Below are 27318 nucleotides of genomic sequence, written 5' to 3'. Positions count from 1 at the left end.
AGTCCAATGGACAAGATTGTAAATGTACAATAGGATTTGCTTATGTTTTTTTCTGGAGTCTAGAGAAATCTCAGCAAAGGTAGAGCACAGGTAGAGCTTAGATTCTTTAATTACTCAAATAGTAAACTCAAGATCGTTTGTAAAATACTAGTTCAGTGGAAGCAGTATTCTGTTGCCTAGGTGATGGCCATGATGGGCTATGATTCTGGTGACTGAATACTATAATTGCTGTTCTATATTATAAAAATTTGCAGCTTATGGGTGTGACACTTCTGAGTTTCTAACTAGAAGCTTTGTGTCCTTGGGTCCATTCTGCATTCTACTGCTGTCCTGGTCTTCGTTTGGGGAAATGTGCTTGCTTTCCACCCTGCATTCTAATCTTTGCAGGTAATGGGAGGAGAGTGGAAGCTAAAAGGATCTTCCTCAGTGACTCTGATATGGCATTTCCTGCTCTCTTCCCATTGAAAAAACTACATGGAATCCCAAATGCTTCCTTTCTTTTTGATATCTACTGAGAATTCTGCTTCCAAGTAAAATTCACCTACTCAGAACACTAATAATAATAATAGTAACAAGGATGACAGGTATGACAAGCCAGCCATCATGCTGTGGGATTAAGACAGAACTGAAATGTCTGCAGTGTCCAGTATTACAGTAAAGTATGTTCTCTGGAAACACATCCACTGAAAAGATGTCAAAGGTGTTGAATACAATTATTTTTAGCCTTTTAAAATGTATCACTGAAACTGCAAGAATATGAGGAATCCTGAGAGTCACCAAAATAATGTGAAATGCAGAAAGGTCATGAAGTTCAGAAGTTGGCTTTGCCCTGGGAGCATCTATCAGTTGGTCCCTGGTGACACTGAGCTTCCATTTTGAGAGTCTGTGGGCTGAAAGAATAGGAAACAAGGTCTAAGATCTTTCCAGTATTGGAAATGTAATTGGAGACCCTCATATACTGCTAGAACTCCAAAGGGGGGAGGTCCTACTCTCACTATAAGGGAGAATAGATAGATGGTAGAGATAGATAGATAATAGATAGATAGATAATAGATAGATAGATAGGTGATAGATAATAGATGATAGATAGATATACATAGATGATAAACAGATAATAGATGATAGATAATAGACAATAGATGATAGATAATAGATAATAGATAGATGATAGATAATAGATACATGATAGATGATAGATAATAGATAGGAGAGAGACAGACAAATATGGATATAGATATAGGTATAGAAACAGGCACAGATATAGGCAACTCATAACCACAAGCAGGTTTCAAACTAGCTTATAGATAAATTCATGCCATTTCTGTGGTCCAAAATGCCTCAACAGAGATTTTTTTTTTAAAGAGGTAGAAGGCTTCTTGTGTTCCAGGCACATGGTAAAGTCAAATGAGAATCCCCTCTGGATAAACACACCTTCAAAAGAATTATTGCAAGTGAAGTTCCAAAAACAGAAGTGCAAATTCAAAACTCAGAGGCACCTTAGATTCCATGAGATATTGGAATGATTATCAGATCAGACTGTAAGAGTTTAAAAAGTAAAAGAGAATAAAAATATGAGTAGGGAACAATATACTGTATAAATGGCTAAAGATATTTGAAAAATGCTAACTAACAGAAAAGCACAATGAAAGAAAGTTTAAAACTCAACAACATGATAAAATAATAAATTTGATGCAGATGGAGAGAAGATTGTGATAGGAAGATAGTCTAAAAAATTACCCAGAAAATGGAACGAAGATTAAAAAATGATTTAAAAATGAAAAGTTGAGACACAGAGGATAGAGACTTTTGTCAAATTTTAATTCATAAGAGAGGAACAGAGATAATAGGAGAGAGCTGATATTTGACAAGATAGTGGCTTAATCCTCAGATTCAAAACTTCAAATGATTCCAAGCAGGGTTAATAAAAGGAGGTTCATACATACACATAATATTGCAAAACTTTTATTTCCTTAGAAATAAAGAAAATTCATACATAGACATCATATTGTGAAATGTTAGGACATCAAAGACAAAAAGATGATCTTAAAGTAGTTTCAGACTGTGAGATTAAGTAGGAAAACTGGAAGGCAGAAGAAGTGGGATAATTTCTTAACAGTATTGAGGGGAAAACAAGGACAACAACAACTATCCTAAACTATAAACTCGGTAAAAATATTCTTTAGGATTAAAGGAGAATTAAAAATATCTTTAAATAACTAAAGGTGTTTTTGGACCAAACAGTTTAAGAGAGTTTAGTTCAGCGTAGCTGGTTGTGAAGTGGGAACGCACTGACCAAAGGGAATTTATCCTATTATGTTTTCCTCAAGGTTCCTTGAGATTGGTATTCTTAAATTATTTAAATTGTGGCATGTATTTTCATTAAAATATTGTCAATGAGACGATCAAAGGGGAATGTGTGTGTATGTGCATAGCATGATACAGAAATCCTTAATATATTCCATAATTGGTTGAATTTTCATGAAGATTTTGCTAGAATCTGTTCAAAGGAAGCGTAGTCAAGATGCATGCTCTTGAATGTATTCCTGAGGGAAAAAAAAGCTTCTTTTCTTACGTTCATGTGTGGACAGTGATTCATTAACGCAGATCGAGAGCGCTTCAGCCCACAAGGGCTCTACGTCTATAAGAGTGCAGGGATCGTGTTTCCAGTCATTGACGTGATGTTGTCCCTTCTTTCTAGCATCCATCGCGTCTACCTGCAACGACCCAGGTATACCTCAAAATGGCACCCGCTATGGGGACAGCAGAGAGCCGGGAGATACCATCACCTTCCAGTGTGACCCTGGGTACCAGCTCCAAGGACAAGCTAAAATCACTTGTGTGCAGCTGAATAACCGATTCTTTTGGCAACCAGACCCTCCTACGTGCATAGGTATTGTGCAACAGAAAATAGAAATTTTATATTTGGGAAGGAATGCATGTTATCATTAAAATTGCTCTGTGAATGTATTATTCTTCAGAAGTATTTCTCAAGAGTTTCTTACATGCCCTCTGGTTCCCCGAGATTATATTGAAATTTTATTACAAACCTTTAAACTTTATTTTATTAGGTGAGGTAAAGGAAGTAGTTTACTTAATGTATGGTAATTGACATTTATCTAACATTTCCTATCCTTAAGAAATCTCGTAAAAATATGGATCAATCAAATTACTGTAATTTAAAATTCCGTGTGGCTGAAAATTCATAACTCTACCATTGTCGTTCTCATCTTTAATATAGAAACGTGCCCTTAAGCAAAACCTACTCAGTAAAAAGTGTGTTCTCTTTTTAGAAGATTTTTCGTAATAGCGGTACATTTTTAATAGAATCCTAAAAACTAGAAATTACACTGTTTATGTCAATATAAAGATAAAAGGAGAGACTTCTTTCTAAAATTTACTAGAATTCTATAATTTGACCTTATTGAAGAGAGAACAATTCACTTGCAGACTTTAGTTTGAATAACCAATATCCAAGATAGTCTATCACAAATATGGTTTTAGGGCACGACATATTTATATATAAAATAGTAATTACATTAGATTGTCCCTTCACTCAATTAAATATTTTACCATAAATACCTCTGTATGGTATCCCATCTTAATTTTTAAAAGAAACTTAATTTTAATGAACTGTCACAGTGTAATTTGTACTTCCTTATAATCTGTTTGAAAAATATAAAATTGAATTAATCTGCAAAGAGAGGAAGTGATAATGAAGTGATATGCACAGAGTTAATGGGCCATTTTGCATCAGGTGACCTTGAGGGAATTTTGTGATTTAAAATGATTTTTATTGTCATAAGGGATTCTCAGTGGTCCTGTGGAGCTATAATATGCAACTCTTAACTTATTACAGAGTGCTTGCAGGATTCTGAAGACAGATGAGAACTGATAGCTCTTCTTATTAGCATGTTCAGCCCTGTCAGAGAGCTACCCTGTTTATGCAGTGTTCTGTGCTGCACGTACATTCCGTGACTTTTGTGAGCACAGTCGCATTTTACCTCAAGCTGAGTCATCAGGAGATGTGCCAGATTTCTACGTGTTCCTTTTTTAAAGTGGAGTAATTACCTATAAATGCAACCATCATTTTAAACCATTATTCTATTTTTAAATCAGGAGAGGCACATTTTTTTTCCAATTTGCATGAATTTAAGCTTATGGAGGAGTACATTAAAAAGCAATACAACTACCAGTCAGTCTCTTGAAGGTAATTTCTTGGTTGACATTCATATAAACCATTCATTGTGAAATTTGACCACCTTTCCAAATAATCTATATTTTTTTGGGGGTCATCTCTTAGTTACCTAATTTTAATCAGCGACTAGATAAACCAGTTCTCAGCAACGAAAATCAGTAACACTTTATCTGTCTTGAATATCAGCTCCAAAAATAAGCCAAGATCACTCCCAGGCCATTGAATATCAGTTCTGTTGGCAACAGAACCACCCACATACAGGTATTACATAACACAAACATGGAAAATACGTATTTGGGAATAAGTGAACAATATCTTTTTATCACATTGTAAACATATTTTGCCCCAGCAGTGAGATTATGCCTCTGTACAATACTCATCCCTTAGAGCATGGTCATGTATTAGCACTCATCTACATTCTGTTCTGCTAATACGGACATTTTTTATTTTTATTTTTTTGCTTTTTTCTTATTAAACATAGTATGTTTTTGCAGAAGTTTTATAAGCTACAGTTAAGAAAAAAGAGGAAAAAAACACTGTCACCTTTTTACCTGAAGGCAACTACTATTAGCATAAACATGCATAAGTAAGCTTCATAATTATTTTATGTATATATAATCTATTTTAAAAATTTTTTAAATGATAGCACCCTGAATGATTATTTTGTAAATTACACTTTTTACTTACTGGTACACGATGAGTATCTTTTGTGTTATTATGTATTTTTTACTAATTAAGTTTTATGCCTGCACAGTCTTTCTCTGTTTGGATCAGTATTGACCAATATTGATTCCACTAATCCCTCCTCAATGTACGGTTAGGTGTTTCAGCCTTTTCCCTTTCACGAAAATTGCTGACATGAACACTTGTTGCAAAACACATCCATGATTATTTATGAATGGCATATTTCTACAAACTTAGGTATTTCTGGAGTTTTCAAAACTTTTTCAGAAAGGTTGCACCAATTTACGTCACCGTCAGCATGATTGTTTATTTTCCCCAACTCAGAAAAGACACTATGTGATATTTCTTAATCTTATAATATGGGCAGGAAGTGAAGATTCCTTGGAGTTTTAATTGGCATTTTATATTAAAAATGAGGATGAACTGTTTTTAATTTCGTATTCTTATTGACCACTTGAATTTGCTCTTTCCTGTTGACTGGCTAATTTCTTTTTTCCATTTTATTCTTAGTGTATTTTTTCCTCCTATTTGCTGTTCTTTCCCATTCACTCCCTTTTATAAAATCTCTTAACCACTCACCTGTTTATATGTTACTCATATTCTCACCAGCTTGTCATTTGCTGCTAATCTGCCTTGTCATTTGCTGCTTATCTGCCCTGTGATTTGCTGCTAATCTGCCCTGTAATTTGCTTGGATGCCTCACTTCTTTCACTTCACAAAGGACTCCAGCGATGGAGGCACCTCCTTCTGGAACTGAGTCTTAAAAGACCGATTCTCTGGACCAGAAGACACTCAGTACTTTCTGATTCTGAGTAAAGTGTCCCTTGAACATCTCCACAGTTTCAGTTTTCTCATATAGCCCACAATACCTTTTGTCCAAGTTCAAATTCTAAAGAGCTCTGCAAAGCAATAATGCATTCCAAGTTTGCAAAAACTTATTTGGTGGCACCATCCTGCCCTGATCTACAGGGTAACTATTTTGTGGCTATTTATCCCACTTAATCGTGTGAACATTGAAATGTTCTGGTGTGGAAATAGTAATGTGTCTAGTTAAACAGTACCGCTGCAAACCTTAGTGGATGAACGTGCTACCGTGTATGTCAGGAGGGTCCACCCTAAGGGTTTCAAATAAGGAACTGTGGATTGATATGAGTTTGTGGATTTTGTCTCTATGTCCATTCCCTCTGGAGAATTTCTAGAGCGTCTGAATTGCATTTTGTACTAAACGTAATCCTATCCAAAACATTTTGCAAGCTTTCTAATGAAAACCTGATGAAGCTAAAATGAAGAATTCCCCACCAAAGAGAGAACAAACCCAGCAAGACGGTCCTCCTTAATTCCACTTTAAGCCTTTAAATAACCTCATTTGAAAATGCCACCTGGGACCAGTATGAATAAGACAGGATCTGACCTTTGTTTCTTTTCAATTAATATTTGAGTCTCATCCCTGAACTCTTCCTGCTGGTGGTACCCTTGTACCCGGTGCCCTGAATCTGTCATGTTTCTTCTTTTAAAACCTGAGTGGAGTAGCATAACCTGAGGCCCTCAGGTACCTCTTTCCCCACCTCAGCGCCACCTCTGCCGTTTGTCCAGGCTTCTCATACTCCAGGCTGTCAGCATCTGCTCGGTTCCGGGGGAGGCCACGTCCTGTGAGAGCCGCTTAGCCGATTGTCTCCACATCATTTATTAAAATAAAACTGCATACTATGGAAAATGTGGTTTTAATCATTTTGAAGAAAGTTATATCGTATTGCTCTTGAGAGTATATCTGTAAGAACTTATTATAAATATTTCCTGTGATATTACTCAGAGTTTGCCTTAGATGAGACGGAAGTTATAACAAAGAGTCTTGGGATTTGTTATATTTTTTCTTATGGAAAGTTAAGTTTCAGGAATGTTAAGTGAGTATTTAAAGACACATTCATATCAGAAAATTATAAAGTGTGTAATCTTCATCTTATTTTCAAAAATGTCCTTGTGTATGTGTGTGGAAATTATCAGCAATTAGCATATTTCCTTCTCTACTTATTTTTATCCCTGAATATATACATGATCAATGAAGTGAAATAAGGTATACAGTTTAGAGGGAACAGTATAATTTAATCAGGGTGATTTTTTAAGAACAACTTGGAGACAATTCACAATATTTGATATGAAGAACCTTAAACCTAGCATATTAATGTGAATTTTGCATTGTTTTAGTACCTTCCACAGCATGGAAGCTTTAACAGAAACGTTATCTATTAAATAAAGCAGTCCTAAACATTTTCAGGTTCAAGAATGAAGACTGTCTTGCCTATTAACAACAATAAACTACATAATCGTTGCCTTAACTAATACAAATGTAAACACATGTAATTAAAAATTAATGACTGCAGAAACAAACTAAATTTATTACTGTCATCTGAAGTGCTTCTTCCTGATAGTAACATTCTAAATAGTGTGATGAAATAATATTTTTAGGGGTTTAAGTTCCTGCTCAGCCTCCTCTTGGACATCTATCCCCAGATATCACCAAAACTTTACCTGTTAGTTTTGTTATTTTGAAATGTGGGGAAGATATCTGAGCCCTACGTATAGCAGGGGACTGTGAGAAATATACGAAATAACACATATTCATTTATTCAACACATATTTCCTGCATACTTATGATCAAAAACTGTGCTAGGCTTAGAGTTACAAGAGTGAACAGAAGATGGATGATCATTACGCCACTGAAGCAAACTTTTTAGAATAAGTAAGCAATGACTTTGTAAACCATAAGAAATGAGCAAAGAATTGACACAACCATAAAATGATATTCATGGGGATTTTTTTTTCCTGTGCAGGTTTGTTTTCATGTATTTATAGTGTGAAGGATTCAGGTAATCTGTTCAGTTTAACTGGGTAAAGTTTTAAATTATAGGAAGTAAATTTCATTTGTCAGCATTGAAAATCCTCCTTAAAAATGGAGTGGAATATTATATAAAATTTGGTAACAATCACATAAAAACATGTACAGACCTTCTGGGTCTTAAAATTTCCACTGGGTAGTTGTTTAAGAACCCAGTACGCAGTGTCTTCGATGAACCCTGTGCTGTCTCCTTTCACACTGACCAGCATGCTTCTCTCCCCTGAACCTTCCTCTCCTGTGACAGCGGCATGTGGTGGGAATCTGACCGGCCCGGCCGGCGTCATCCTGTCCCCCAACTACCCGCAGCCCTATCCTCCCGGGAAAGAGTGTGACTGGAGAATAAAGGTGAACCCAGACTTCGTCATCGCCTTGATATTCAAAAGGTACCATCTCTTATGGACTACCTCCTTTAAGTAGGACTTACTTATTTTTTTTTTAACATCTTTATTGGAGTATAATTGCTTTACAATGGTGTGTAAGTTTCTGCTTTATAACAAAGTGATTCAGTTATACGTATACATATGTTCCCAAATCTCTTCCCTCTTGCGTCTCCCTCCCACCCTCCCTATCCCACCCCTCTAGGTGGTCACAAAGCACGGAGCTGATCTCCCTGTGCTATGTGGCTGCTTCCCACTAGCTATCTATTTTACATTTGGTAGTGTATATATGTCCATGCCACTCTCTCACTTTGTCCCAGCTTACCCTTCCCCCTCCCCATGTCCTCAAGTCCATTCTCTAGTAGGTCTGTGTCTTTATTCCCGTCTTGCCCCTAGGTTCTTCAGATCACTTTTTTTTTTTTTTTTTTTAGATTCCATATATATGTGTTAGCATACGGTATTTGTTTTTCTCTTTCTGACTTACTTCACTCTGTATGACAGACTCTAGGTCCATCCACCTCACTACAAATAACTCAATTTTGTTTCTTTTTATGGCTGAGTAATATTCCATTGTATATATGTGCCACATCTTCTTTATCCATTCATCTGTTGATAGACACTTAGGTTGCTTCCATGTCCTGGCTATTGTAAATAGAGCTGCAGTGAACATTTTGGTATATGACTCTTTGAATTATGATTTTCTCAGGGTATATGCCCAGTAGTGGGATTGCTGGGTCATATGGTAGTTCTATTTTTAATTTTTTAAGGAACCTCCATACTGTTCTCCATAGTGGCTGTATCAATTTACATTCCCACTAACAGTGCAAGAGGGTTCCCTTTTCTCCACACCCTCTCCAGCATTAATTGTTTGTAGAATTTTTGATGATAGCCATTCTGACTGGTGTGAGATGATATCTCATTGTAGTTTCGATTTGCATTTCTCTAATGATTAATGATGTTGAGCGTTCTGTCATGTGTTTGTTGGCAATCTGTATATCTTCTTTGGAGAAAAGTCTATTTAGGTCTTCTGCCCATTTTTGGATTGGGTTGTTTGTTTCTTTGATATTGAGCTGCATGAGCTGCTTGTAAATTTTGGAGATTAATCCTTTGTCAGTTGCTTCATTTGCAAATATTTTCTCCCATTCTGAGGGTTGTCTTTTCGTCATATGTTTTCCTTTGCTGTGCAAAAGCTTTTAAGTTTCATTAGGTCCCATTTGTTTATTTTTGTTTTTATTTCCATTTCTCTAGGAGGTGAGTCAAAAAGGATCTTGCTGTGATTTATGTCATGGAGTTTTCTGCCTATGTTTTCCTCTGAGAGTTCGATAGTGTCTGGCCTTACATTTAGGTCTTGAATCCATTTTGAGTTTATTTTTGTGTATGGTGTTAGGGAGTGTTCTAATTTCCTTCTTTTACATGTAGCTGTCCAGTTTTCCCAGCACCACTTATTGAAGAGGCTGTCTTTTCTCCACTGTATATTCTTGCCTGCTTTATCAAAGATAAGGTGACCATATGTGCGTGGGTTTATCTCTGGGCTTTCTATCCTGTTCCATTGATCTATATTTCTGTTTTTGTGCCAGTACCATACTCTCTTGATTACTGTAGCTTTGTAGTGTAGTCTGAAGTCAGGGAGCCTGATTCCTCCAGCTCCGTTCTTCTTTCTCAAGATTGCTTTGGCTATTCGGGGTCTTTTGTGTTTTCCATACAGATTGTGAAATTTTTTGTTCTAGTTCTGTGAAAAATGCCAGTGGTACTTTGATAGGGATTGCATTGAATCTGTAGATTGCTTTGGGTAGTATAGTCGTTTTCACAATGTTGATTCTTCCAATCTAAGAACATGGTATATCTCTCCATCTATTTGTATCATCTTTAATTTCTTTCATCAGTGTCTTATAATTTTCTGCATACAGGTCTTTTGTCCCTTAGGTAGGTTTATTCCTAGATATTTTATTCTTTTTGTTGCAGTGGTAAATGGGAGTGTTTTCTTAATTTCACTTTCAGATTTTTTATCATTAGTGTATAAGAATGCAAGAGATTTCTGTGCATTAATTTTGTATCCTGCTACTTTACCAAATTCATTGATGAGCTCTAGTAGTTTTCTGGTAGCATCTTTAGGATTCTCTATGTATACTATCATGTTATCTGCAAACAGTGACAGCTTTACTTCTTCTTTTCCGATTTGGATTCCTTTTATTTCTTTTTCTTCTCTGATTGCTGTGGCTAAAACTTCCAAAACTATGTTAAATAATAGTGGTGAGAGTGGGCAACCTTGTCTTGTTGCTGATCTTAGTGGAAATGGTTTCAGTTTTTCACCATTGAGAACGATGTTGGCTGTGGGTTTGTCATATATGGCCTTTATTATGTTGAGATAAGTTCCCTCTATGCCTACTTTCTGGAGGGTTTTTATCATAAATGGGTGTTGAATTTTGTCGAAAGCTTTCTCTGCATCTGTTGAGATGATCATATGGTTTTTCTCCTTCAATGTGTTAATATGATTTATCACATTGATTGATTTGCATATATTGAAGAATCCTTGCATTCCTGGGATAAACTCCACTTGATCATGGTGTATGATCCTTTTAATGTGCTGTTGGATTCTGTTTGCTAGTATTTTGTTGAGGATTTTTGCATCTATGTTTATCAGTGATATTGGCCTGTAGTTTTCTTTTTTTGTGACATCTCTGTCTGGTTTTGGTATCAGGGTGATGGTGGCCTCATAGAATGAGGAAGAGTTTGAGAAGGATAGGTATTAGCTCTTCTCTAACTGTTTGATAGAATTCGCCTGTGGAGCTCCTCTGGACTTACTTACTTATTTATTTATTTTTGGCTGCATTGGGTCTTTGTTGCTGTGTGCGGGCTTTCTCTAGTTGCGGTGAGCGGGGGCTACTCTTCATTGCGGTGTGTGGGCTTCTCATTGCGGTGGCTTCTCTTGTTGCAGAGCACGGGCTCTAGGTATGCGGGCTCAGTAGTTGTGGTTCGTGGGCTCTAGGTGCATAGGCTCAGTAGTTGTGGTGCATGGGCTTAGTTGCTCCACGACATGTAGGATCTTCCCGGACCAGGGCTCGAACTTGTGTCCCCTGCACTGGCAGGTGGATTCTTTACCACTGCACCACCAGGGAAGTCCCTAATAAGACTTTAAATGTCATACCTAAAGATTACTTCATTTATCCCTTCAGGGGTCTTCAGTTTTACATCTAGCAAAGCCTGAGGTCTTGTGTCTAACAGGTACTACATCAGGCTGCATGACAAAAATGGAAATAGATTATTTTGCTTTTCAGCATTCTACTTGCGTTAGGATACACATGATGTGGCAAGAATTGCTTTTAAATACTACCTTGCACACAGTGTGTTCCACATGAGAGGGCTTAATTTACAGAATTTTCAAAGAAAAGTGATAATAAAGTGATACAGATATACTCAGTATAATTTCTCATTGATGTCTAATATTTCTCTTAATGCGTGAGCGCTAATTCATTTCCATAGTACATCCTATCAGACATTCCCAAAGGTAGTATTGTTATTATCATTAAGATAGTCAAGACTTGGGGCTTCCCTGGTGGCGCAGTGGTTGAGAGTCTGCCTGCCAATGCAGGGGACACGGGTTCGAGCCCTGGTCTGGGAAGATCCCACATGCCGCGGAGCAACTAGGTCCGTGAGCCACAATTACTGAGCCTGCGCATCTGGAGCCTGTGCTCTGCAACAAGAGAGGCCGCGATAGTGAGAGGTCCACGCATCGCGATGAAGAGTGGCCCCCGCTTGCCACAACTGGAGAAAGCCCTCGCACAGAAACGAAGACCCAACACAGCCATAAATAAAAAATAAAAATAAATAAATTAAGGTAGTCAAGACTTGGTAGAACTCTGAAAACAAAAGTTCCCCAAATTTCATTACTGTAAAGTCTGATTTAATAAACAATTAGTCCTTTAAAAAAAATGCTAACTTCTTTCTGCTACACTAAATGGTAAAAGTTCAAGTCATAATATAATATGATTATATTATAAATATAAATTCCACAGAACTCTCACATTATTAATATATGGTATAAATAATTGAATTTTTCTAAATCCCATGATCTTTTCCAAATTCACATTTTGATTTTTGAACTAAATGAAGTGGTGTTTTAAAAGAGAAGTAATTCTATATACTGTCCTATTGGTCTCTTCGCTCCCCAAGGCAAAGTGGTCTGATTAGATTTATTTATCTGTCAGTTGAACAAGTTTCTTTTCTTGAGATGTTTGCATCAATATTTCAGGCCTGGTTTTGCTTATCTTCCTTCACTTTCTCCTCTTGATGAGATATGAGTCAGTATAATTTTAAACCTCTGTGATTCTGAATTTTAAGTAGTTTAATAAGCCATCATTTCCTGAATTTACTCAAGCTGCTATAAATTTACCAAATGATGAATACCTTATTATGCCACTCAGCTATTATACAAAAGCTGTGAACGTTTGCTGGTTATATTTTTGAATATCTTTATGGGTTTTGTTAATGCTAAATTCTAGTAGCACCTTCCTTAAAACCAGGAGACACCTCTGCTACCAGGAGATTAAAAGTAAATTAACAATTAAAAGCCTTTTAGAGAACACAGAGCCTTTTCGTAGGAGTTTCCTACCTTCCCTTGGGTCACGGTGACTCATTATCAAGGTTCCCAAAGTGCAGTTCATAATAATATATAATATATAAGGCAGTTTTACACAAGAAGTTTTCTCACTTAATTTTGTGCACTTCCCTGGAAGATAGTTGACCTAGAAAATCTTCAAGTTTTCTTCCGACTCTAAGAGTTTGGAATCATTAGCTGACCCGGTGTCACAGAAAATCACATACCTGTGACATGTTCTAAGGAATGGACAACTTGTGTATGCTCAGGTGGGAGTTTTCCTGGGACCTCAGCTCCTAGATCTGCTTAGTAGAAAGAAGGAGGAAGCCAGAAGTACCAGATGGGAACAGGGATGCTCAAGGACCCAGTCAAAGAAGCTGGTGTTGATACAGGCTTCCCAGGATGCACTGTTTAAAGAGTGTGACTGCAGTCAGGTGTGGAGAGGGGAGGGGAGCCCGGCATTACTAACAAGGAAGGCAAAGAATGACATGACCTTGAGCACATATGAGCTTCAAGGCTCACCCTGGTACTCGGGGGGTCTTCGAGGAGGAGTGTTTTATCACAGGCTTCTATAGACTGTGGGGCTGATGCGACTCACACATTGGAACTCAAATTAAATTTGGTTTAAAAGCATGGCCAGACTTTGGCCTATTATTGGGGCTTGTAGATCTGTGCATCTGGTATAGGTAGAAATAAGACAGGATTTAACCAAAGGAACTGTCATTAATTGTAAATATCACTTCAGACTTCTATGTGCGTGTGACGGCACATCCAAAAGGAGAGGGTAGTTAGAATATGTTTGTTTGTGCCTGATCGTACTTCCATGTTCAAAAATAATCTATCGTAATAATTAGTTATGCCAATTATCAGGGGTACAGCATGACCAGAGTCTAATAACATCCTTGCAAACTATTCCAAATAAAATTGTTATTCCAACCAAATTCTGTTTGGTTGATGCAGTTCCTCTTGGCCTCTTTACTCACTCTTTAGTCACTCCAGTCTTTTACTTTTTCTTCATTTCTGACTTCAGGGAACTTGTCAGATAAACAGACTCTGAAACCTCTGACAAATTCCTTGAATAAATGTGTTCAGGACCTCACATGGAGCGAGGGCACCTTGACAGGAAATGGGATGGCGCGATGCAGGTCCAGATGTCATACTAACATCGGGTCCTTGGTGGTCCCCCGTGCTACATCCTTCAGAATGCAGTGGGCAGCTTCTGGAAAGACCTTGGGTTCACGTTTTATCCCTTGAATATCCAGATAAACTAAAGCCACTTAAACAACAGCACACATTCGTGATTATAAAACCTCCTGACTCTCTCCATCCCTGTATACAAATATGCTGTCAAGGGAAAGGAAAGAGAGTGGAAGCCGCATGGATCGGTCCACGTTAAAGACCCCAAAGGCCCTGATTTAGAGATGAAGGGACAGAGGAGGGCAAGTCAGAATGGATTACATCAATACCTCTGTCTAGTGTGTTTGTTTATTCTGATCCCACTGAGATCTTGGACATGTAAATGAAGTTCAATCTGTCACTTGAGAGGAGGTATATTTTTAAAGTTCCCAGACTATCATCATCCTTCTCATCATAAATGGCAGAGACGTTTAAAGCTGCACCCCACTTGAGAGCTTTGGGCTTTAATTGTTAGACTTTGGAAATTATTAGGGTATTTACATAAGGAGAGACAGAGACAGAGAGAGAAATAGAGAGAGTGGGAAAGAGCGGGAGGGAGGGGGAAGAGAAAATTGGAATATCCAGTCAAGCTGAAATGATGTGAAACAGTTGACTTCCATACTTTGTACCATTGTATGGACTGCTATGATTGGCCAAATTATCTAAGCAAATAGAGGCAATTACAATTTTAAAAGTAAAATCAAACAAAAATATTTTTTAACTTTAAGAATTGTCAGTGACATTTTAACTTTAAGAATTGTCAGTGAAAATATTTTTTAACTTTAAGAATTGTCAGTGACTTTATATGTTATTAAAACTAAAAATATTCACATAAAAATCAAATACCAGTGGGAATGCATCCCTTCTGAACCCTATTCTTTCAAACTGTATTTCATTAGAAATATCATGGTTATAGGGAAGAGATACTATATCTATGTTATAAGGATTCATTTTCTTTCTTTCTGATAAGAGATAAGATGTCTTATCTTCAAAATCATACTGTACTGAAGATGGTGGTGGTTGTATAAAATACTAATAATATTTGTTATAATTGTTATTTATTGCCATTTTGATTATTATTATATTTAACTTTTGGATTGTCCTAATTTTTAAAAATTATTTTACAAAGGCAAATAAAATCACTGTGTGCTCTCAGAGACTTTATAGTCTGGAAGATAAGAGACACATATATTAGGTGCATAATCTAATTAATATTCTTTCCTTTTAGTTTCAACATGGAGCCCAGCTATGATTTCCTACATATCTATGAAGGAGGGGATTCCAACAGCCCTCTCATTGGAAGTTTCCAGGGCTCTCAAGCCCCAGAAAGAATTGAGAGTAGTGGAAATAGTCTCTTTCTGGCATTTCGAAGTGATGCTTCTGTGGGCTTGTCAGGGTTCGCCATTGAATTTAAAGGTACTGTGACCAGCTTAACTTGTGAGGAAAGTAATTTGTATCGAGATTGCTTTAATCATAAGCATTTATTTATAAAGTCTTGCCTATCTGTTTAATGCATAAAATTCTGACATCTCTCTCAATCGTCTGGGGAACAGGGTCGATCTCGCCAGTGGAGAAGAAATTTCCAACACGCATTTCTACCTTAGCTGAAAGAAAAGAAAATGGGGGAGGGAGATTTCTTTTTCCAAATTCATAGCCATTTAAAGATAAATTATGATTTGTACAATAAATAATTTGAGTATTTAAGAATTATTTTAATATGTGTTTTACTATCTTAATTTGTTTCTTGAGGATGACTCAATTTAAGTCCATAAATAGCTTGGTTTGGTTTTTGTTTTTTGGGTTTTTTTTTTGTTTTTTGGGGGGTTTTTTGGCTTGCAGGATCTTAGTTGCACAACCAAGGAATGAATCCGAGCCCTCAACAGTGAAAGCATGGAGCCCTAACCACTGGACTGCCAAGGAATTCCCGATAAATAGCTTAGTTTTATCTCAGTATTTTTCAAGATGTAAAATATCGATTGCCATTTCCCTGTCCTGACCACCCATGGTGGTTGGTTTGATGGGGAGCAAGCACTGATCCTGGTCAGAGCTTTCTTCTTTGGTCACCTCATGAGTGACTCCCACTTTGGGATTCTTTGGGATCCACCACCCCCTGTCACTAGCATCCAGAGAAAACAAACAGACAGACTCACAAACAAAGATCACCCCAACCTAAGCATTTTGCTGTTGGGTTCATGAAAATAAATATATTTTTTTTTCAAATCTGTTTCTCATGTGAACAGGGGAAACACAGGGTATATTACAAAGAATCAGAGAAAAGGATTTATCAAAATAGTAATTGACAGTAGTGAGTGCTTTATAAAAAAATAATGAAAATGTATACATTTATTTAAACTTTTGAGTTAGTTATTAGTTACTAGAATTATAAAATAAAATATAGGGTATGTTTCATCTATGTTAACCCTTTAATGGACTTGTATTTCTTTATACGGTTTTTAAGTAGGAAATTAATCTACTTCCTCAAAAACGCCAAAATCTACAAATTTACTGATCTTTAGTACAATATACAATTTAAAAAAATTTAAACAATTCAGCACTTGAAGGAGTTGCTGTGCTTTTTGGATGGGATCCATTAATGTTCACAAATAATTAACAGCAGTACTTTTAAGTATTTGCCATGTCATTAGACAGTTTCTGTATTAATAGACAACGCCCATTCTGTAATGAGTAAAAAATCACACGTTTCATCTAAATATAAGACTGTAAGAAATGGGAGAGAATATTTGCAAATGATGAGACCAACATGGGGTTAATATCTAAAATATATAAACAGCTCATACAACTCAATACCAAGAAAGCAAACAATGCAATAAAAAATGGACAGAAGACCTAAAGAGACATTTTTGCAAAAAGAAAGACATACAGATGTCTAACAGGCACATGAGAAGATTTTCAGCATTGTTAATTGTTAGAGAAATGCAAATCAAAACAACAATGAGGTATAACGTTACTCTGGTCAGAATGGCCATCATGAAAAAGTCTACAAATAAATGTTGGCGAGGGTGTGGAGAAAAGGGAACCCTCCTACACTGCTGGTGGGAATGTGAGCTGGTGCAGCCACTATGGAGAACAGCATGGAGGGTCCTCAAAAAGCTAAAACTAGAGTTGCCATATGAGCCAGCAATGGACTACTACTCAACCATAAAAAAGAATTAAATTCTGCCATTTGCAGAAACATGAACAGACCTAGAAAAATTATGCTTAGTGAAATAAGTCAGACAGTGAAAGACAGATATTGTATAATATCACTTGTATGTGGAATCTAAAAATAATGCAAATGAATGTATATGCAAAACAAAAACAGACTCACAGACAAACTTACAGAAAACAAACTTATAGTCACCAAAGGGGAGAGGGAAGGGGGGAGGGACAAATTAGGGGTATGGGATTAACAGATACAAACTACTATGTATAAAATAGATAACAACAAGGATATTTTCTATAGCACAGGGAATTACAGCCATTATCTTGTAATAACTTATAATGGAGTATAATCTTCAAAAATACTGAATCACTATGCTGTACAACTGAGACTAATATAATATTGTAAATCAAGTATACTTCAATGAAAAAAAAAGACTGTACATCTGTCATCACCTTGTATTCCCCAGGGCATCCTAGGGAAAGAGAATCTGCAGATGAGTGAATAAATGCAGTAGAACTTGTGTCTCTCATGATAAGGGTACAGGGCTGCCTCTTTGGTCTGGTTCTTTGGGTACCAGCAGAGCCTTCTAAATGGGCGCTAGAGCTCTCATGCTTTAAAAGTTCTCCAGTGGAGCCTGTGAAAAAAAAATCATCAGAAAACAAGGAAGGACACAGCAATGATACAGCATCCAGCAAGTACAATGCCCCATACTGTGAGGGAAGCAGGGAGCGGACCCGGCTCTTGGGCTTGACCAGAAGGAGCCACGGGGCAGTCGTGCCGAGTGACCCCAGGGGCCCGGCGGCTTCGGCGCAGGCGTTCTGGGAGGCGTCCATAAGCAGAACAGACAGGAACCAGGGCAGAGCACGCCGCGTAATGAAGTCATCTCACTGGGAAATGTGACAACTTGTAAGCAAAAAGCGTGCCATGAGTTATCACCAGACATCCTGAACTGACAACTGAGGAAATGCAAGTAAAAGCTTCGATGCAGTGCATTTGGAGAAATGAAGAAAAACTGGCCATCAGCGGTCTCAATTTGCAACACAGAGCAGAAAATCGTGGGAGTGGTATTTAACCAAACAGTATACTAAACCGACAGACACTTAGAATAACAAAAAGTGATCAAAAAGGCCAACCAGGCAACAGGCATGTATTTTCTTCTCCATCATTTTTTAAAATATAATTTTAGTTATTTTATTTTTTATTTTTGGCTGCACTGGGTCTTCGTTGCTGCAGGCGGGCTTTCTCTAGTTGTGGCGAGTGGGGGCTACTCTTCGTTGCGGGGCACGGGCTTCTCACTGCGGTGGCTTCTCGTTGCGGAGCATGGGCTCTAGGCACGCGGCTTCAGTAGTTGTGGCTCGCGGGCTCAGTAGTTGTGGCTCGCAGGCTCTAGAACGCAGGCTCAGTAGTTGTGGCACACGGGCTTCAGTAGTTGTGGTTCATGGGCTCTAGAGCGCAGGCTCAGTAGTTGTGGCGCACGGGCTTAGTTGCTCCGCAGCATGTGGGATCTTCCCGGACCAGGGCTCGAACCCGTGTCCCCTGCATTGGCAGGCAAATTCTTAACCTCTGTGCCACCAGGGAAGCCCTTTCTCCCTCATTTTATAGGAGAAAAATATATGCCCTAGACCAGTGCTTGTATTTATTAGACACTCAATACATTCTGCTGGATGACAGAGTAAACGACATCCGATGGAAGGACTGTTCTCGTGCCCACAGTTTTATTTATTCATCCCTTATTTGCTTAAAATAAACAATCTGTGTTCTCTATGGGATCTAAGGCAGCGTTTAAGAATTACCAGAATGTCCCCTACTCCTTGAAATATCCAAATTGGTTTTCAATAAAGTGATTAGAGAGTGTTGGTCCCAACACAGTACACAACTATTGCTGTGAGTCTCTAACCAGAGCAAAAATAGAGGACCTGGAGGGGTTTCCACAATTTATATATATGATATAATATATTCATGATATATATGATAATTAATATATTATACATGGCATATGATACATATGATGTATGATATATATAATACATATGATATATTACAGATGGTATATGATGTACGATACACGTGATAGTATAATGTTTATATATTTATGTTGCACTTTAACCAAAGTATGTAAATAAAATATTCTAATAGCTGGTTATAATAATTAGGCCAACAGTTGCCAAAGAGATCTCTGTTTGGCTGATGTTGACACATAGGTCATTAAAAATATAATGAGAGATACTGAATAAATACAGTTAAACAGGCCTCTTCTCCGTCCTGCAGGACATCACAAAGTTTGTGCTTTTCCCTCTTCCACTGTTTGTTATCCATTCCTAAGAGGATGTAGGATGTAGTTTTCAGAGCTCATTGCATCTTTACTCTTTACCGGCTCACCTGCCACAATCTCCCAGGAGCGTCTTCTTCCTGACACTACTGTGTGGATTCACTCATTGGCCATAGGTAGACACTCAGGAAGGGAGAGTGCTTGAAGAGGAACATAATCCACATTAATCACAAGCCCCAAAAGCTAAAATGCTGGCTTCCACGTATACTTCCCAGAGATGTTTTATGTACTTGCTTAACCCTGGGGCAAAGATTGTCCAGCCAAATAGAAAGAACTGAAACATGTTTATTTTATCCACTCAAGTTATCCTTGAACCTATATTGACATTAATAACCCCATTCATGAATAACACATTCATGACAAATAGCATTTCCTTAACTTTAGGCCAAAAACATGAAGAAAAACATTTCAGTATAACATCTAAACTGATCCCTTGAAGATCTGTAAAATTCAATTCAGAGCCTTCTGACATTACAAGGGGCTTTGCTGATGGAGTGAAGGACGTTGACAAGCACAAACAGAAAGCAATTCAAATGATGGAATTGCACACAACAGAAGGAGATATAGATACATGATTTAGAGACATTTGGAAGGTCTGCTGAAATATGACATTTACAGTGTTAATGCTACCAGCACATAAGTGGCACTACCCACACAGCTACAAGACTGTGAGAAAGAAAGAAGAGAGCTTTGTATTTATATCTGGGAAAAGAGAGGCTTTTAGCAAATGCCTCCTTTAGTGGACCCCACAGCTGGACAGATCTCTGCAGTGCGTTTTTGTGAAAGTTATTTAACGGCTCTTGAGCTTCAGATTCTCAAAATGTAGAATGGGGCCACAGATCATCCTCACGTTGCAGAGGTGGAGTGAAGACTTGAATGAAAAACATGCAGTGTACGCAGCTCAGCACCTGATACATAACATGCCCTCAATTCCTTTGAGCAGTTATTAGAATTAGACTAGAACTGTGTTGAACAATTATTAAATCCCAGACACAGGGCTTGACCCTTATGGATCAGGAAATGTGCTTTCCAGCTAGGTGTGGCTTCATTGACTTGGTGAGAGTGGTGAAAGATCAGAACTTCTTTCCATGGTTATCTCACCAGCATGAGAAATCACTCTTAATTTACATGAATTAAATCAATTTCCTTTTGAGAAGCCGAATTCTCCCATCTCTTCCTAAAATGTGCTGTGATTTCATGAATTAAGTACAAAAGTCAGGAAATCAACCTCACCAGCAATTCTGTAGTGAATTGTCATTTGAAAAATAAGAAATAATTGTATTGAAAGGAGTTTTTTCTATTTTTCTATGATGATTATTAACTTGAACATTAATTGACAACTTGGTCAATTAGTCAATCAATTTTTTTGAGCATATTGTATATGCTGGACACTGTTCTAGGTACTAAAAATATAAACAACCGACAACAAAAAAATAAAATAAAATTCCTGCCCTCATGGAGTTTACACTCATGTCTTCCACAGAGAAACCACGGGAAGCCTGTTTTGACCCTGGAAACATAATGAATGGGACAAGGATTGGGACGGACTTCAAACTTGGCTCAACCATCACGTACCAGTGTGACTCTGGCTACAAGATCGCTGACCCATCTTCCATCACGTGTGTGATTGGAGCGGACGGAAAACCCGCCTGGAACCGGGTCTTGCCCTCCTGCAATGGTACGTATGGAACTGGTGTTTCCTTCAGGGATAACTTCCCTCTGGAATTTGGACTCTCATTTTGGAGACAGTTTGCACTTCAGTCCTGTATCCCCTCATCACTGGTGGGGAAGCCCCGCAGAGCAACGTGGGATAAGAACTTGACCTTCCTTGGTCGTTTAATTTACCCAGTGGATTAGCCATTCTCAGAGCTTTCTGGAAGGGGAGATATTTTTCTCTCACTTAGATCGTTTGGCATTTCTAACTGCTGTTTTTGTGTATGAGAGATGCAAATTACCAGTCTCTAGGTGGCCTCTGTCTCTCTGCTTCTGTCTCTGTCTCTGTCTGTCTCCCTCTTGCTCTCTGTCTTTCTCTATTTCTCTGCCTTTCTGTGTGTGTGTGTGTGTGTGTGTGTGTGTGTGTGTGTGTGTGTGTGTGTGTGTGTATCTCCCTCTGTCTGTCTCTCTGTCTGTCTCTCTGTCTCTGCCTCTCTCTCTCTACATATATACACATACATATACATATATTGCATATATAAGGATGTGTCATTTCCCCCCAAATACCAACAGTTTGTAATTCCTCATGTACATTAAATAATAAAAGCACCTATTAGAGGGTAAGGTCAACCTTCAAGAACAGGCAGTGCGATCCTACAGTGACAGAAGTCAGGTTGCAGTTGCCCTTGGGGGGTGTGCTGAGAGGAGGGGTCTGAACACAGACTTGTGAGCCGTCCTCCAGGTTCTGTGTCTGGTGGGTAGCTTCGTGGGACCCTCCACAGACAAAACTCCAGACTGTGTGATACACCTTAAAAAGGAGACAGTAAAATCCTGTGGTTTGTGACAGAAAAATTGACTCCAAGGTTACTTTAGGATGAACTCAAGGACCAGTTTAGTTAGATACACTGAACTAATGAAATAAACATCTTTTCCTTAGGATGGCTCTGATGCTTCTTGTAACTTCCGACCAAAGTGCTTCAGAAAATTAGTACGTGAAAAATCCGAGCAAACAACACAGGCGAACAGACCTGACGCCGTGCGTTGCTCTGGCATGTCTGTGTTTCTGGGTTTGTCTTATGACCCTGAGAGCTTTTCCGTTCAGGAACCCAGTCCTCCAGCCCTGCAGTACTCAAGGTTGGCGCAGACAGGGAACTTCACACACGTTTTCAGAGGAAATGAATAAATCAGGGAATAGCCAAAACAATTTCCAGTGAAAATTGAAGTCTTCCTAGTCTTACATATTTTATCCTCTAGCAGTAAACGCAGGGAAATAATTATCGCTGCTTCTCGGATTCCAGGAGGTTCGTGCGAGGGGAGAATGGTGAAGGGCCCAGGTGGCTGTGTGGGGCATCCAGATGATGTCTTTATGTCTGTGTAAACGTTACAGTAAGCTTTGAGTCGGCGGCATCGCAATGCTCCTCTGTGAGGGTTGAAGAGCGTCCTCGTGCGTTCTCTAGAGTCACCTCAAAATGGCATCCTTAAAAGTGCGCACTGTATTAAATTCAAACATACTTTGAACTTATGGGTGATGATGATAAATTCTTCAGCCATAGCCTAAACGAGAAAAATGAGGTCACATTTAGGCAATAGATAAATAATTTAATTTTAAATTAGAGATTTTTTTCCCGTATCTGAAGACCCGTGAACTCAAGCATAGTTTCTGTTAACCAGTCATCACATTTATGTGCATAAAACATACAACACTGATTTTTCCTTAAGTTATTTATTTCAATTTAAATAAAACTAAAAATTCCAAATCATTAAACAGAAATGTCCTCTCCCATAGTTTATTTTGGATATCTCAAGGAGAACAGCACATTTTGTGCTGAATTAATGCCTGTGGATCACTCAGATCACCAGTTAAACTAAGCGAATGTTGCTATATTTTAAACATTTTGATAGTTCATATATTAAGGGATGTATTTTGGGCTAGTTTGTTTTAAATTCATGATATAATTTTTCTTTCTATTGCCTACCTTTTTTTGTTCATTGAGGTTTCCTATTGAATTAGAACAGAAATGGGAACAGCCTGGAGTCTCTTTCATGGGTCAGAATGGCTTTTATTTACTTATGTTGTTTTTGGTTTACATTCAAATTTGATTGTATTTTGTTGCCTTTATATATGAGACATATACTCCAATTAACCAAATGGATGAGTCAGTTTCTTGTTACCATCTGCAATGAATACTGTTGCAAATCTTTTTTCATTTAGGAAATGATCTGTTTAATACATTAATTACCAAAGAGTAACAGCATATTTATTTTCCTTCTCTTATCACATTAATATAAAAGAATTTCTAACATGAGAAAGACCATGCCTGTTTCTCAGGTTAACACAGTAACATGGACAGAGTAATTGTTAAGAATTAAATGAAAATTCTCTACATATTTTTCTCAATTTCACAAATGTTTGGTTGTGTTTGAAGGATGTTATGCAGTTTGCATGCTTATCTTTAAATCTGGGGAAAAATGTATAAGCATAGCGCAATTTATCAAGGTAGCAGAGGACCTAAAATGCCATGTTTGTTTTCTTTCATTTCATCCTTTTTATTTTTTAGTGTTTTCTATTATAATAAAATAATGATCTTTCATCCTACCCATTAACAAACTAAATTTTTGTAGTTATACTTGAACAAATATATCAGAAGATATAAGATTTCTGTTTGATAAGATTTCTGTTTGATCATTTGGGCATCAAAATATTAGCTCAGTGAAGATTTATTTCCACTTTTCATTTATGCTTGTTGTTTAAACTTTGAAATAGATAAACTTTTTAATAGAAAAGGGATATTTGCAAAATGATGTGCTTAAATTTTATATGTCTAAAAGAAAATAGATTTCCATTCTTCATTTGTACTTATTTTTAAAAATTAGAACTTTTGAGTGTTTAAGAAAAATTATAGTTCTGAAATAACCTGGTTGAATTTATATGGCTAATTTTCTTAAAATTAAGTGATATGTCTAAACTGGTGGAATGAGGCTCCCAGCATTTCACTGAAAACCTTGAGCTTTGAAATTTAACTTACAGAAATTTCCTCTATCTGAAAGTGAAAAAAATTTTTTTCTATTTAAGATTGTAAAAAAAGCCATGGTAAGTGTTTTAAGGTGATAAAATTATTCTGAGTTAAGACATCAGCATGAAGGCTGCTCTTAGCTTAGTTAAGGGAAATCTCTACTAGTTGATCATAAATAGATTATAACTGTCAGGTATTTAAGCTGTCTTCCTTTGACTTTTAGAATATGACTTCAGTTTTCCAGCTGCGTAAAGCTGGACCTGGGAAGTCTCCTGCCAAATCATCAATGAGGTGCTTTGACACTAGCATCAGCATTCTGAGCAGCTTTATTAATCCTGGAGAAAGTCCCATCCATCAATTAGGACTTAACAATGTGCTAATTAACATTCAAAAGATTTGACATGTTATCCCCGATTTCTATCCTTTTTAATGCTTGAAAACTGTCACATTAAGACACATTAATTAAGCTATAGAGATATAAACTTTCTCAAATACTGAAAAATAATTCTGAATTCAGATCAGAGAAGGTGTATCTAGGATAAGAAGGCATGCAGTCAGGCCACAAAGGGCACAGCTGAGGTGCAGTTGGCGTCACTTCAGTGGATAAATAGTGTCCTAAGTAGATGAGCAGACGTGAACCTCTTTTTAAGTAAATATATGAGGAATTGAAGTATTCGCAGTTTAATCCCGAAAGTGGGATTTAGTTGAAAGTCTATTTTAAGATGTTTAACAATAGTATTTTGAATATCCAGGCTACAGTATTTTTCTATTTTCTCAGCAAGTGCAATGCTGGGGGTAAAAAGATGATCAGAGGGAAAATAAACACACACACACACACACACACACACACACTCGCTCTCTCTCTGAACTGTGCATATAACACCTCGTCAGTGTACCTGCCCTGACTTTGTAGTTTTGGGTTCCTTCAGCTCTCAATGGAACTTATAGGAAGAGACCCCACACCCACTAGTAACTATACATGTCACTCTCGAGCTGAATCTACGATGAAAACACAACAAGAACTAAAAGTAAACATTACTTTTTTTTAGTCCCATAGTAATATAAAGACAATAGAAAACTGAAATAATCTTTGTATCTCTTAAGTTAATATGATGGTTGATATTAACCAGAAAGTTCTGGTAGGCTTTTGACGTATTGATAAGAATTTTTCTTTATCGGACCTGTTTTTATTATCATGACAACTGTTTTCATTATTATTTTAGCATGTCTGAGAATGTTCTTAAAAATAATATTAGGTCTTCCTCTTAAGTTGAATTACTTTTTTTCTCACCTCGTCAGTCTTTTCCTTTTTATTTTACTTTTGATAGCAATGTAAAATCAGTTTTTAACTGTGATGTTTTGTTAAGTTTTTGAATAATCATGCTCATTTGTTCAGTGCTTTCATTTTTAGGTCACCTGTCACTTGCCATGTGGTTACGCACAGCACATAATTCTCCGTTGGTCTGTTTCAGCCCCCTGTGGAGGCCAGTACACTGGATCAGAAGGGGTGGTCTTGTCACCCAACTACCCTCACAATTATACAGCTGGTCAGATCTGCCTCTATTCCATAACGGTACCAAAGGAATTTGGTAAGATTTTCTTCTTATTTTTAATTCACTGTCATATCTCTTTCGGTGTTAATATTTCCATCATTTTATAAACAAATATCCCAGCTCTTGGTATAATAAAATAATATAAAAGAAGATGACTTAAAGTAACAGGTTTTCCAAACATGTCTTATACAAGATCCACTACAATTCTTTTATCAGTGTGGTATAAAATTCTTCAGTTTCCTTCTCGGATTCTGATCCAGAATAATCAGAGAGAATAAATTTGCCTTTGTTCTTATTTTTGTTAGAAAAAAGCATTTCTCCTTTGGTTGTTTAGTGTGTAGAGGAGGATTGCAGCCTCACATGTGAGCCAGGGGAACACTGATCAGCCTGTGGGGTATTGGCACATATATTTGGTTATTGATTATGCTGGAAATCACTGGATCAGTGAACACACCTTTGAGTGACAGGAGATGTAAAAGCAGGCAGAGTCCTATCTGACCCCTCCAAACCTGGCATCCTGGTTTCCCTCCTAAACTTTGCTTCCAACCTGAGCCAGTTTTCTGGGATGGCTTCATTTCTAGAAGATCCTTCTCTGGTGGTTTCCTGGTGGTTTACTCAACACTGGATCCCCACATCTTCCCTCTCACTCTTGACCAGGAAAATATTTTTGTGTTGGATTCTTTCCTGGAGTCAACCAGATAGTAGCTTTTATAATTTTATGGAATAGTTCCTTTTTCCCAACAGTAAAATTTAGAGCCCAACATAGTCAAGGTTTTTTTCTATACACTCAAAATAGCAGCCATCCACTCATAGAAATAAAACAGATAAAAATTCTAAGGTTAGATTCTGTTTGAGGGAAAACATTTTAAAAATACAATTATATGACAAGAAAGTTAATTTCTGCTTAAGAAAGTTGCATATGGGAGACAAATGATTTCTATGAACTTCTGTTGTATTAATCACAGGCTTCTTAAAATCAAATGAAAACCTCCCCCCAAGCACTTATTTCAGCATTTGGTATTTTAGATCACGGGCTCTTCATGAACTGTGCGACGCAACTTGCTTAGTCTCTTAAGCCAAATCGTTTAGCTTCTGCTTTCCGCCAGTTCTCAAGGATGGTTGAGTTTTCAGGCAAGGCTCTCCTTGTATCATCTTGCCATGATAAGAAGAGCATGTGCCTGGGACTTGGAGAGTGATGGATGTGAACATGGAAACCAAGGCAGAGGCAGAGGGACCAGCTTCCCAAAAGGCAGAGAGTGGGTCCACTTTATGAGCAAATGGAAAATATCAATCTCATTTGAAAACTGAAAGACTGGGCTTCAAAAGATTTATTTTGTTATAAAAAATGGACAGTAAAACTTAGAATAAGTCCTAGACTTTCACTCTTTATGCTGGACCAATGCCTCTAAAGTCCCTTATTTAGCCTCAGTTAATACATTTTTTCACTTAAATTCCCAACAACATTCCTCCAATTACTTTCCCATGAATATTCCTTTTATCTTTATTCATGGATACTTGACAAAATATAATTATTACAATAGAATGTAGCAGCCAGAGTTTATGATTTTAGTTTATTATAAAATTTTATTGAGTTGTCACAACACAATTATGACTTTTCAGCAGAAAAAAGTTACACTCCTATCCTAAATATTGATAATAATTTCCCAATATGAAAGGTTTAATGGCA

The 27318-nt window shown here is 37.3% G+C and overlaps 1 protein-coding gene across 1 annotated transcript in view; it reads left to right on the top strand.

Moving 5' to 3' along the window:
- Window positions 1-27318, top strand: part of CSMD1 (CUB and Sushi multiple domains 1) — a gene marked incomplete at its 5' end in the record, with an annotated part of 1822885 nt that overhangs the window by 1593578 nt on the left and 201989 nt on the right. Inside the window, 5 exons of the mRNA XM_082444064.1 lie at window positions 2699-2890; window positions 8017-8155; window positions 15148-15335; window positions 20895-21089; window positions 25551-25667. Of these exons, the coding sequence (XP_082300190.1) occupies window positions 2699-2890; window positions 8017-8155; window positions 15148-15335; window positions 20895-21089; window positions 25551-25667 (831 nt within the window). The remainder of the gene's footprint in view (window positions 1-2698; window positions 2891-8016; window positions 8156-15147; window positions 15336-20894; window positions 21090-25550; window positions 25668-27318) is intronic.

Source organism: Balaenoptera physalus, assembly GCF_965194825.1.
Source record: "Balaenoptera physalus genome assembly, chromosome: 21".
In the NCBI taxonomy this organism is placed as follows: domain Eukaryota; kingdom Metazoa; phylum Chordata; class Mammalia; order Artiodactyla; family Balaenopteridae; genus Balaenoptera; species Balaenoptera physalus.
Note: the sequence above shows the minus strand (reverse complement) of the source record. Positions and strands in the feature narration are given on the sequence as shown.